The 14,193-nt window shown below is 46.3% G+C and overlaps 1 protein-coding gene across 1 annotated transcript in view; it reads left to right on the top strand.

Annotated features, from left to right (window-relative positions):
• Positions 1-2,301: 2,301 nt before the first annotated feature.
• RD3 (retinal degeneration 3) overlaps positions 2,302-14,193 on the top strand; it is a 19,348-nt gene continuing 7,456 nt past the window's right edge. The window contains exon 1 of the mRNA XM_019549439.1: positions 2,302-2,612. Within this exon, the coding sequence (XP_019404984.1) occupies positions 2,317-2,612 (296 nt within the window). The 5' untranslated portion in view covers positions 2,302-2,316. The remainder of the gene's footprint in view (positions 2,613-14,193) is intronic.

The raw sequence follows: 14,193 nt of genomic DNA, 5'->3' as shown, positions 1-14,193 counted from the left end.
CTTTGCATGGAAAGCAAGCATGACTGTTTAGGCTAGGGTAGTGGCTTTCCACCTTTTCAGACTGCAGGCACCCCGGGGGAAATACCAGCTCTCAGTTTTCAATGCATTCTCTGACTGTGGAAAAATACCTGAACAATTCTTCTGTTGCAAAGAACTCTGAAAGACCACAACAGGTCAGCATGTTTCCTATTTAAAATCTCTGGGTTTATCCTGTGAATCTGGTGCAGGAGCTACCTCATCTTATAGTGCTAATATTGCACAGCACCCAGAAGCACCCTTTAAAGGATCTTGTGGCACCCCAGGGGGCCAAGCCACCTTGGCTGAGAATCACTGGCTTAGCAGTTAAGGCAGCCTCTCTGGAAAGTGGGTTGATTTACACCCCTGCTGCACTGTTTACGTATTTTATATTAAATAGTCATTGGAGCAGGGACTGGAAGCCCAGACTCTCCTCTGTAGCATCCTAACTACTGAGCTAGTCATGCCCTCTTTCTGACCAAATGAATATTTACTTATTCTTTGCTTCAACTGATGGGATTAAGAATCTCACCTCCCCCCACCCCCTGAGAATATCTTAGAGCAGGGATTGGTAACATACAGCCTCTGAGCCACTGGATCTGGCCCACAGTGGTTGAGGGCTTTGCCCATGCCCATACCCATGCCTGCACTGGGGCTAAGCAGTCAGAAGCTGTGCTGAGACCAGACAACTCCCAGCTGCACTTTTGCTGCCACTGCAGCATGGGTGCAGCTTCCAGCTGGTGGGGAGCGGTGTTGGGGATGGGCAGCTAGAAGCTACGTTCTCACTGTTGCCATATCCTCCGTGCCCCTCCTACTCCCCAAATCCCAGCTGGTGGCACAGAGTTGGAAGCATTGTAGACACAGCTTCCAGCTGCCCAACCCAGGTGCAATTCTCCACTAGCTGGAAGCTGCACTCATGCCCCAAGCTGAGGAGCTGGGGGCTGGAAGAAGTGGCTGCAGCATGAGCACAGCTCCCAGTTGCCTGGTTCTGGTGTGGGAATGAGGAAAGCCCTCTGCCACTGATGCACCATGAAAGCCACCTGGCCTATGTCAGCCCAGAGCTGAGGTGTTCCAGCCTGTGACTTGAAAGGATTGCTGGCCCCCGTCTTAGAGCTTAGGTAGGTGGTTTGAGCACTGACCTAGAAGATGAGAGATGCATGTTCAGATCTTCTCTGACCAAGAAAGAAATTAAAACCCTGGTCTCCACTTCCCAGGAAAGTGCTATAACCACTGAGCTACTGGATAAAATAAGGCATGGGATGGCATCACTGACTTTCCCAGCCTTATCTTTGGAGAAAAGGCTGGCTTAGGTTTCTAAATCCAGGAGTAGGTTCAGGTTGTGAATCCTAGGCAGAGACAAGCACCTCCCTGCAGGACAGAGTTGGATGTCTACATCCCTGTGAAGGGCAGGGCTTCGGTTATGTCCCTCTCCTTGGTATTTCCTATTGGCTGCCTTTGGCAGTGCTCTGGTTTGGGGAATCCCATTTGTAGATACTGACCTGTCTTCTTGCTTTGTTTATGGGGTCTAGAGGCCTAAGCTCAGGCTTGTGGTTTCCATTGGGCAGTGATACAACACCTAAAAACATCAATGTCAAAAAATATGATAATCCTAACCCACTTGCAGAGCATGTTTTCAGAGACCTGCATTAAAAGCTGGACCTTCCTGTATCAGCAGCAGTAAACAAGCCCTGCTATTCAATCACTTCCTGGGAATTCTCTCACTGCTAGATCATAGATCTCAGAAATGTACGTTCTTGGGTCCATCGTGTTTTTAAGGAACAGCTTTGCCATGAAGCAGCACTATCTCACTGGACATTTGGGGGTACATGGTTCATCAGGGCCGAGTCCTCAGTGTTCATTACGCAGTCACTCACACAGATGCTCTGGGCTGTAACTGTAGAAGTTTTAGCCCCACTTCTGCCTCTTTAGTATATGATGCTTCTCCATGGTTACCAGACGAGAGTAGGTACTGTGCTCTTCTAAGCTCAGACACTGAGACAGCAACTAGACCTTTAATGAGGGTGTGAATGGGACAACAGGTGGGACAGTGCTTCTTTGCACCCCTTCTGATCCTCAGCACAAAGGGAAGGACAGTCTGATCCTTCCTGGGAGAATTTCCAAGGTACTTGACCCAATTATTCTCCATGTGAAGCTGCTGGATGATGAGCTTTTCAAAAACCACTCCCTCTGCCCTGCTTGTGGTGTGTATATAGTATGGTTTGGGCACGGGCATCAGATGAACTGATAGCATTAACAAGAAACTTAATATTTTTTTCTTTACAGGTAAAATCCTAGGGCATCATGTCGCTGGCTTCCTGGTTCAAATGGAACGAGCCACAGAACCGGGTCTCCCAGAGGAACCCCACTGAGATGGTGACGGAGACGCTCATGATGGAGCTCAGCTGGCAGATCAAGCAAGCAGAGAAGCAGCAACATGAGAGGGAAAATGAATATCGCAAAATAAAGACGGGTGTGGACTACGGCTGGCTGGTGAGCTACCCAAAGCATGCCTATGACATCAGCCCCACAGAACGGCTGCAGCTGGAGGACATGTGCATCAAGATCCATCCACCCTACTGTGGGCCAGTCATATTCAGGTACAGGGAAAGCTCTGAGGGGACCAAACTCATGCACATGCTAGCCATGGTGGAGGCATCCCCAAATGGTTAGAGCACAGGACAAGGAGTTGGCAGGCCTATATCATAATGCTGGGTGTGACAGTGACTCACTGCATGACCTTGGGCTTGGCTTGCCTGTCTGTAAAACAGGAATGCTAAAGTTTGCTTCACCTTAGTGGTAGGAGACATTCAATGACTGCTCAGTGCATTCAGGCACCTGGCTGAAAGGGGCTAGAGAAACATGAATGATTATTCCTTATCACCATGAAGACATTGTTCTCATATGTGCAAGGTCACAGTGGTATTTATTCCATTTGCTCCTGCTATTTGTTTCCAATGGAAGCAAAAGAGCTAAAATGGAAGTTTGTGAAGCTAAAGGGAGAAAGATGTAGTCTAGAGTCTAGAGTTAGCTTAAGGAATTGGTATGGACAGTCAATGTATGAAAACACATCTTGCTGTAAACCAAGAGTTGTCAACCTGGGGTATGTGTGCCCCCAGGGGTACTTGGGAAGGCCCTAGGGGGTACATGCAGGCAGGTGGGGATGGAGTGCCACCACCCATCGCCCTGTGCTGCCAACTCCCAGGAGCAGGGCTGGGGCAGGGCAAGGACAGTGGCATCCCTCTGCAGGGCCACACAGGTGCCAGGTGCCACCCAGCCAGTTGGACGCGGTGGGGAGTTTGCACACAGCAGTGGTTGTTGTTGCCATCCACTACTTCATGCTGCCGCTGCTCCACATCTGGCCACACACCACCATCCCCGCTCCCTTCCCCCCCTCCCTGCACACCCGGCTGCCAGGGGTACACTTATTAAAAAAGGTTGAAAACACCGACTGTAAACAAAAGACTTAGGACTCCATTTAGGACAAGTGTTGCATATGTTGATCAGCAAGAGGTTTTTCACTTCCTCTTACCTGGTAGCATCATTGCTTAAAGGCCAAGAAGGTCCCTGTCTGAATCTGTGTGCACACAACCAACCCTGCCACTGGATGGAGGAAATTTTGTTTACTAGTTGAGTCCATCCAGCTGTGAGCAACACCAATCATCTATTGCAAAGATGAAATAGATCCAAGTGTGCCATAGGGAATCAAGCTTGAAAGAAACAGAAAAGAAGAGGAACCAATGTTAATTATGTATTAAATCTAGGGCCTGTCTTTCTTCCCACTCATTACAGGGTGTACTGGGAAGGACTTCACTGAGGTCAGTACCAAAAACCAACCCCAACCAGGAATCACTTATCCAAGATTGACTTCAGTGCATTCATTCCTGATGTAATCAATGTGACTGCCCTGGGAATAAAGCTGATTGAAGTGGGAGAGGAATTGAGCACCATCTTTTCAGCCCCCTCCTTTTTAATACATGCTCCATCATTTGGATTAGGAAGCAAAAAACTTTTTTACAGAAAAGCCATACACACCCCAGAAGGTTTTCCTTTGCTGGCTCTGAATTTTTCCGTGTTGATGCAAGAGAAGTGATTCATCTTCCTGTCAGGCCAGGGCAGGACATTGCATTAGAGCAGGGGTGGGCAATTATTTTAGGTGGAGGGCTGCTTGGTGAGGTGTTGAGGGCTGCAAGGGTATCCTCGCCCCTTGACAGGTGCCCCACCCCCAGTTGCCATCTTGGAACCAGAAGTCCCACCTCCTAACCCATGACCTTTGCCACTGGAAGTCTTTCCCCTTGCCCAGGAAGTACTACTTTTGGGATGGGGTGTGGTTGGCTTGTATAATGTGTGTGGAGGGGTTTGGGGGTGTGGTTAGGGGAGGATGTGGTTGGGGGTGTGTGCGGTGTGGGTATGGTGCTGGGGATAAGGGTGGGATGTGTGTGGGGTGTGTGTGTGGGTGTTGTTGAGGTGTGGGGTGTGTGGGACTGTTGGTGTGTATGGGTATGGTGGGGTGGGGTGTGTATGGGTGTGTGTGTAGATGTGTTGGGGGGTGAGATGTGTAGTTGGGGTATGGGGTGTGTGGGATTGTTGGATGTGTGTGAGTATGGTAGGTGAGGTGTGTGAGAAGGTGTGGGTGCATAGGTGGGGAGGTGTATGGGTGTGTATGTGGGGTGTGGATATATGTGTGGAAGTCTGTGGGTGTGGGATGCGGGGATGATGGGGATGGGGTATGTGAGGGGGTATGGGTGCATGTGTGAGGCATGTGGTTGGGGTTTGGGTGGGTTGACTTTCCCCCTGCCTGCTCTTTGTGACCTGGCTGAGCCCAGCCCCTGGCACTAGCACTAGCTTCACTTCACTCTGGAGCATTGAGCAAGATGGTCTGGCATGCTGGTGTATCCTCTGAGACCTGTGATGGCAGTGGTAGGCAATGGTGAACATCAGGGTCTCCCATCTTCTGTTCCTAATGTAAAATCCAGAATTAATCTGACGGGCAGAATTGCGCCAAAATCATGAGAGGTGCTGACCTTGAGCTTTTGCATCTGCCATTTTCCATTTCTATTTCCATTTTTCATTCTCACTGGCACTTAGCCCTTTATTACCACAAGTACACCTGCTCACCAGTGCTCACTGGCTGTGGGTACAGTAGCTGTGACAAAGGTATAAATAGCTAGATCCTTTTCAACATTATTATTATTAGTAGTATCAGTATTAGTAGTAGTATGGCATCATTAAGAGGCTCCAACCTGAGCAAGGCTCATTGTGCTAGATTCTGTATGTGCACACGGTGAGAGGATACCCCTGTCTGAGGAGGCTTGAAGTCTGAATGGCAAAGAGCCTTACCCAAGGTAAGATCTTTTTTTCTTCATGGTATATTTTAAAATAGGGTGTGTGTTATATTCGGAGGTGAGATATACGCGAGAAAATATAGTGGAAGTTTTAGGACAAGTCTCTCATTCTTTCCTGGCTTCATTTTAAATTTTAGCTTTCAAATGAAGCCAGGGAAGAGTGAGAGACTTACCCTAAATCAGTTACCAACCTACCTCTTAATATAACACACATCCTATTTTTAAAAGGTACCATGAAGAAATAAAGGTCTTACCTTGGGTAAGGATCCAAATAGCGGCAGATAGGATGCTGAGTCTGCTGCCAGGCCCATGTGCTGGATGGGGTCTGTGGACTGATCCAGGATTCTGGTTCTGGAACTGTGCATCAGGACTGACCCCATGCAGCAGGTTGGAGACTGTGCAGCCCAACAGGTCACTGAGTCTGGGATTGCACACCTGGTCCAGGGCTGCTCACTGGCTCCAGAGCCACATGCTGGGTTTGACCCTGCACAGTGGCTCTGGGGCCATGCACCGAGGCCAGGACCATGCTTTGGAGCTATCTTCTGGGTCCAAACTGGCACGAGGCCCCAGAGCCAATGCACATGGGGTCCTGGACTCAGTGCACCAGATCCAGCTCAGCATATAGCCCTAGAGCTGTTGTGCAGTCCTGGACGCAGTGCAACAGGTTCAACCTGCTATGTGGCTCCAGAGCCAGCATGCGGGGTTGGAGCCAGCACATTAGGTCTGGGGCCATGTGCTAGGTGGGACTCAGCATGCTGGGTCCACTTGTGGACTGACCCCACATACCAGCCCAATCCGGTGCATAGATGTAGAAGGGCTCCCCATGGATCTGGAAATTTAGTGGTGGGGGGAAAGGAGGGCAGTAGCAGGGGGGCTTTCAGAGCCACAGCAATTAAAGCTGTCACTGCTCCACTTCCTCAGCCCCATTTACAGACCTATGGAGATCCCTTTTCCTTGCATATAATGCACATCCCAATTTCCCCTGGCTGGCTTCGGAAGAAAAGATGCAGGTTATATGAAAGAAAATATAGTAAAAAGCTTATGGAAGAACTGGTGATTCAGCCCATGTTTTTGAGTTGCAGATCACAATGACTGTCTTATTCTTAATCCATTTTACCATACCATATCATACCATACCATTTGCTACTCTTGTGAATGCAGTCACCTGGACAATGATGGCTGTGCTCCTAAAAAGACTTGCAAACTTCCATTTGTAAACTTAGGGGCTTCACAGTCAAAACTTAGCAAAGGGTTGCTCTAAGAGAGGAAGCAGACAGTTCTTCATATTGTATTTCAGTGAAGCATAGAGAAGTGACTAATACTGATTATACAGTCACTTTTCGTTCCACCTGTTTGACCCAGCAAATTTTTATAACTCTGTCACTTTTATGAGATTTTATGAGAATCCATCTAACAAAAACAGACCATTTGTTTTGTTGCTTGAATTGTCCCACAGGGGCTTCTGTGATTCCTAAATGCTGACTCAGCATCAAAATAAAACCTGGTAGAATATTTTGTTAGAGATGTCACTTCCATTTCAAAAGGTGTACTGATTGTTGATCACCTGAGTCATTATTTGACAGCGCTGTAGTAAGTGACAATAGCTTTCACAATATATCAAATACATGTCTGCAAATTATTTTTCTTTGAATCATAAAGTTTTGAATGGAGAATTTTCAGCCCAATCTATCCCAAACTGTAGGTACTGCATTTACTTAAATGCAAGATAATCCTGAATATAAGACAACCCCCCCAAATTAGATTGTATGCACAGAAATTTTATAAATTTGTTATAATTGACCAGATGTAGAATCTGATGATCAGAGTTTTGTCTTGAATTCATCCTTCTCGTATTGCTATAACAGGGAAAATAGTGGCTGGGAGAGGGGTGGGGTCAGGTAGCCCCCTTGCCCTCTGCCCCACAAGGCTTCCCCAAGTACAATGTGGAAGTGAGCTTCATATGACAGAAAGGAGGAAAGGACAGAGAGGAGAACAGAAACTACAGAGTGAAACAGGAAACTGCTGTGGGTCTGACTCTGGCCCTAACCCTGACTGCCAAAAATTTCAGCACAGGCACTCCATAAACACACTTTTGAGAACCACTTTTATGCTTGCTTAAACATAGTACAAATTACTTATGATGTTAGTCCAAAGCCAAAAGGCTCAATTTACCACATAATTCATTGGGCTGGGCCCCAGCAGAGCCAACAGCTTTTCAAGTCATTGGTGACCTGACAGCCCAGCACTGCCTAGTATGCACGTATACTCCAGATATCCCCTCTCTCCCTACAAAGGACCCACATGCTAATTAGCCCTTCACTTGTGACTGGGACCAGATGTTCATGTTACAAGTTCTGGGGCCCTCCAACAATTTCTATGCAGATGAGTGGCAGGGATGTCTTATCTGTCTCCACCCCATAGAGGGCAAGGCCATGCTAATTATATGTGACAGGCTGAGAGAGGGGGCAACAAGGCCACTTAGTTACGTAGATGTTTGGTGATGTTTGCCGGGCATTAAGGCTGGTACAATGGACACTATATCTTATTCACATGGGCTGCACTAACCTGTTCTGGTATTGGGGGCTAGGGTGAAGGACACTTGCCAGGAGTAAGGCCACGTGTGGTTCTTGGATGATTTATTTGGATCTGATCTGGCTAATTTGACCGGGGACACAAAAAATGTCCTTAAAAGAAATAAAAATAAATTCAGGGGAGGTTGTTTTGGACTCCTTTTGGCTCAGATCAAGTGTAGACCAGTTATCAGCCTCTTGTGGGTTAAAACTGAATGGTTTCTGGGGGCATCCAAATCCCAAGACCTCCAGACTAGGGGCTGCATGTAGTATGCCCGCTAATGGATTTGGGAGTATCTGAAGTCCCAGGGTGAGAGACTGGGATGGGGATGCTCGTCAGTAGCTGCGCCATACAATGGTGTTAAGAACTATTGAGTCCTGCCTGCTCAACTGCTATGGTTTTTGGAACGATTGAGTTCTGCTTGATCAATATGATTTGGAACTGATTTGGCTGATTTGACCTGGAACACGTCAAATATGAATTGGAATTTATGAATTTAAAAAAGAAGGAAAAGGTCATTCTGGTCTAAGATTTACTTCCTTTTGTGAGCTGCACTGGTCTGTTTCCCCAAGCCAAGATCACCTTGAATAGCATTGTGTAGTAAAGGATGGAGACCTGTTCAATGCACTGTGGACAGGAGCCCCTATGAGAGTCTACTATAGCCTCCCAATTGGAGGATCTTAGTTATATGCCTATTTTATGGAACTAGAGGATTTCTCCCTTCTTTGCTCTTTTGAGCTATGGGCAAGTAAGACTTGGGGGCACCTGAATTCCAAGACTCCTGGCTTGGGGCCTGCACAGAAGATGCCTGCCATGTATTTGGGAATATCTGAACCCCCAGGCTGAAGATTCTGGGAAGGAGGATACTTGCCAGTGGTAGCGCCACACAGGCTTGAATGGCTTGAGTTCTGCTCAGTTGATAGAATTCAGAACTGATTTGGCTAACTTAGCCTGAGACACAAAATTAAAAAAAACCCAAAAAACAAAAACTGGAGGAGTGTGTTGGAACTTTCTGAGTGCCAGCCTGGTATTGTAGTACCTCAAGGCATGGTGCTTGTTTCCTCCTGGGGGGATAATTGCCCATTCTTTAAGGACCACATACACACACAAAAGTTTCCATCAGTGTGCTTGTCCGATATTGGTCAGGGGCTAGCCCATGGGCCAGCCCATGTTTTATGGGTATGCTTATCATGGATGGCATTCAGCCAACTTGATGGTTGTTTTTTTGTGACAGAGGATGTATTACTTTTAGTAGCAATTTAATAATAATCAGTCTGTTAACTCACAGAAATGGTGGTGAGGTTGCTAATATGTGAATATAAGACATGGGACTTTGTTTTTTCCCATGCTGACTGGGGAAAAAACCTTGCCTTATATTTGTAGATATGGTGTGTGTGTGTGTGTGTGTGTGTGTTTGTGTATTCAATTTGAAAAATGTAACTCAAAGACTTCCTCTTTTTAGATTTGGGCATGAAACAGTATTTCAGAGGCAACTGCTTCATCAACTCCTAAGAGATTCTAAGTCATCCCCCTTCATGCACATACATCTTCATGGTACCAACAAATGGGAACATCACAATGAATTAAACATGGGTTGCTCTGCTATAACTGTATAAGTGCTCAGTCTTATCCCATGGCAAGTGGAAAGCAAAACAGAGCTGCTGAACCCTCAGTAAAATGTGACAAGGCTACTGCAGTTTGCACTTACCACAGGGTAGGAGTGAACATACAGACAGTTGCAAAAACATCCTTTTTTAATTTACTATAATCCTTATGCTTGTCCATGCCCCCAGCTGAAATCTGGGATAAGTCTGAAACCACCAGATGTCCATACCTAGAGTAAAATCCTGGCCTCACCAAAGTTAGTGAAAGTTTATCTATTGACTTCAGTGGAGCTAGGATTTCACTCCTACTATATGGCAGCTGGGAGTCCCCTGTGGCTCAGTGGTAGATTCCTTGTCTACCATGCAGGAGACCTGGGTTTGATTCCCAGACACTTATACAACTACAGCCATGGAGGCACTAAACATCTGGACTTAGTCGGGTTTGGGTTCTGTCAGTGGTCTAAAGGGAGGAGGGAAGGTCTGGTACCTCCTCCAACAATTCCTGCCTAGGCATATACATTGAAGGTCTGGAAAGCCCTCATGCATACCCTGTGATCCAGGAGGATTAATGGTTGCCACAAACCTAGAGGCCACTTAAATTACTGGATCCAACAAAATGTTCCAATCTGACTGTATCCCACAGTGGTGAAATTTTCAAGAGCATAATCTACATTTGGAGCTCAGATTATTCAGAAACAGATTGCTGTACTGTATTTTACTGCTCTTGAATTTAAAACCTAATCCTAACTCAGAACTTAAATGCTAGAGGTTGCAAGGGAAAGAGGAGCAGTGGAAAAAGCCCTGGTCCTGTCCAGTTCGCTCTCCCTTTCAGCATCTACTTTCTGCCACTGTGTGCTGCAGGATACTGGGCAAGATGGACCTGTGGTCTGACCTAGTGAATGGCAGTTCTTATGTTCTGATGGATCTGTTCACTGCCTGTTTGACTCATTTGTTACTGGAAATAAATGTGACTAGCAACTAGTAAAACCAACCCCTCCATTTCCTTGCCAAAGATATAATGAAGAAGTATGAAAAAATATATCCAAAATACTGAAAATGCAAATCAGATGCAAATAATATAATTAGCATTATAGAGTTTTGGCTAGAATTTGATAAGAATTCTAAATGAAGACAATAATATTGTAGCCTCCCTAAAATGAAAGAAGCAACCGCTAAAGTCAGAAGGTTATTGGCAATTGCTGGAATGCTGTCAGGTTTGGAGCATGGAGCTGGTGCGCACAACACAATCTTTTGAAAGTTTAAGCAGCTTTCTACAGCAAAGCTGTTTAAAATTAGTGTATCACTCAGGCTCTTGCTTAAATTAAATTCAGGATCAATTAGCAGCTAATCATCAGCATTAAGCACTCAGCATTTTATTAGGCAATTAAAACTACTTAGGCCCCCAATTCAGCAAAACACTTAAGCCAATGACAGACTGTCCTGACTAGCTCTGGAACTGCTTGAGCAGTCAGGTATAACCAAAGAGCATGTGCACCCTGAGATGAGTTGTGGCAAGCACACTCCAGTTCAAGTGACAAAAACCCTGCATTGGTTAAGGTTTGCACGGGCCAAGAGGAGAAAATCCTGGTTGACTGACCTGAAATACTAACAGTGTCCCTACTGGGGTCTGAGATCATTATACCATGATTGGTAGAGAGAAACAACACATGGGCTGTGTTAGTCATGACTTTGGGAAACATAAATACAAATAAAAGCCTCTTTGATAAAATTTTCTGCAAAGAGCCTTGGGTACATTAGAATCTGGATTGCTCACAGGGTGAGGCTCCTAATGTTGAAGATGAGAGCTTGCAAAGTATCTAGATGCATACAGAGCTACACCAGGTATTTGCTGTCAGTCTTACTTCAAGGGGCTGTATGGGACAGAGACTGTGTTCTAGCTGGCTGGAGAAGTGAACCCTTTAAAATAAAGGATATGGCAAGCAGCTGAGCTTCTCATTCTTAATTCGGCAACTGGTTGTGAGATGAGCAGGTCTGGAACCATCCTGATCAGAAGTATCCATTTTTGCACAACTTCACTGTTGTGCCGTTCATTGCCCTTTAGCACTGATTTAGGAGATGAGACTACATTGAAGGTTTGGGGCCATGGTCTGAGCAGCACTGATTTAAGCACATGCTTAACTGTAAGTACTGTTAAATCTCATTGATTTCAGTGGGATTAAATGTGTTTAAAATAAGCATGTGCTTAATTAGTTTTAGTGAACTTGGGTCATTGAACAAATACAGAGAGATAAGGTTAGCACATTGCACGCAAACAGGTTGGGATACAATCCAATCTGTACTGATGGCTATTTCTAACTGGCAGTCCATTGCACCTTAGAACTACTTGAAATACCCCCAAAATTTAAAGAACAGCTTTGTTTGATGTGTAGTTAAAGACCAACTAGCTTTGAACACTCTTCCCTACTTGCTCCAGACTGGTTTTTGTTCCTGGCATATATACAGGACCTCAGCTAGGATTCATTTCATCCACCTCTGTCACAAATACATGTATACTACCCAAAGGTGTAATTTGATGGGGAGAAAGAAAATATGGATGCCTTCCCCAGACTGGGGGATTTTATATGTTCTCATTTTCTACCCAACCAGGTTGTCTGATTTGAAATGATTCCCTGCAGGAGCATGAGGGTAGAAGAGAGGCAACCCTAGTACAGTTCTGCTCTGTGGAATTGAGCATACAATCATATGTGGTACTTAAGAACTCTGCTCCCTGGTCCACAGATTCACTGGATTCAATGGACACTGCCTGCTGTGCTTTGCCCCTGTGCTTGCATCACCACTTCTGTCTGCTGGGCCTCTTGATCACATCTTGGACTGCTAAATCAGCCAATGCTATATTTGACTTTCCCCGGGCACGTCTACATGTGCAATTAATGTGTTTGAATTTTCTGCACCAAAAATTCAGGTGCATTGAACTGCTCCTGGACATGCATCTGAATGCACGACCATTGAGAGCGGTTCAGTCCAGGGCTGCTCCTGCCTTGATCTGCCCCACTGCAGCAGTCAGGGGGAGCTCCAGCCTCCTCCAGGTGCCAGCCCTGGGCTGGCAGGGGGCACGGAGGCTGGTCCTAATCACCACAGGACTGGGAGAGCTGCCCTGGTTCTTGCCCTGGGACTTGTCCTGATCTCCACAGGGTGTGGGAGAGCTTTCTCAGATGCAGGGCAGCTGCCTTTCAGCCATGTGGAGATCAGGACCCATCCCAATTGCCACATGGCTGGGAGGCAGCTGCTCTGCAGCTGAGACAGCTCTTCTCAGCCCCACAGAGATTGGGGCTTAGCCAGACAGCAGTGGCCCCCTGTTACCTGGGCTGACCAGGAGCTGATTGAATCTGGTTAGGGTCTACACATCTGCTTCAGAGCATTAGTTAATGCACCATTTTTCTGGTATGTATAGTACAGTGCATTAGACTAATTTAATGTGCAGTAATTGATGTGCATGTGTAGACAGTGATGCCTTACCGCACATTAATCTAATGTGCAGTAACATACCTTGTGTTGATGCACCCACTGATACTCCTTTTACCCTGAGCCAGGGCTGGTGTATACAGGAAGGCTCATGCAGAGAAAGCTAGAGTGCAACTCACAGGGGCTACCTTCTCTGTGCTCAGCCTCTGTGAGGTTGTACATCTAGTGAGTGCAAAGTAGCTTGCACTACCTTTTATTGCTCCACTGTATTTACCCACATGTATATTTTAAATAGAAGCAGCACTCTGAAAGTGGGATAAGCTACTTCCCACGTGCTGGGCGTTAAGAATGTCCACGTGGGGCGTTGGTAAGGAGTAGCTTGCGTGCTATAAATCCATGCCCTAGTACACAGATGGCAAAATCATCTGGCCCTGTGGGCCAGATATGTGGTATGGGATTAGTTTGGGGCTGGATGAATGATGCAGAGCTGGTCTGGGACCCAGTGGGGAGAGACCTGGCATCTGGGGTTCTTGATTGCTGCCACAGGAACAAGCTGCAGTGCCAAGCTTCTTCCCATGGTGCTGCTGGGCTCCAGTGCCCCAAATTTTGCCTGGATGTTTGCCTACAGATGCAGAATGGTCTCCCCCATCAAGGTAGTAGGCTGAATGACCAAACTCTGTGGGCTGGACCCAGCCTGCGGGCTGTATGCTCAACACCCCTACAGTAATGTACTTCATGGTCACTTTCCTAGGTAGACAGGTAGCCCCTAGGACAAGCAGGGAAATGTTTGGTAAACGGTGGAGCCCTAATGGAGCCCATCAACTGCTTCTCTGGCATATGCTTATTGGAGTGTATAAGGGAACACTAGAAAAAAAAGCGAGGTGCTTTGGAGCCATATGAGGAGAGGGAACCAATGCAACCTCTTATTCTCTGTTATTGGTGATGGTGCTTTCTCCCTGGCAGCGCTGTTTGTATGAAGGGGGAAGCAGAGTGAACAGAGTGTTTTAATTCTCCCATTATCTTTCCTTCTTGCACTAGAATCTATTAGAATTTAAGTTTTGCACAATTATTCACTGTTCAGCTCATCTCCTAAATCAGTACTAACAGGGAAGGTACAACAGCAAAGTCATGCTAGTATGTTCTGGGCAATGCCATGGGAGGCTCTAACATAATGGTACCCCTCTTTAAATGTTAATGAAAATGGACTTTGGATGGTTTGTGTTCCTTTAAACATGCCC

The sequence above is a fragment of the Crocodylus porosus genome, unplaced genomic scaffold (genome assembly GCF_001723895.1).
Source record: "Crocodylus porosus isolate Cpor-Errol unplaced genomic scaffold, CroPor_comp1, whole genome shotgun sequence".
NCBI classification, from domain to species: domain Eukaryota; kingdom Metazoa; phylum Chordata; order Crocodylia; family Crocodylidae; genus Crocodylus; species Crocodylus porosus.
Note: the sequence above shows the minus strand (reverse complement) of the source record. Positions and strands in the feature narration are given on the sequence as shown.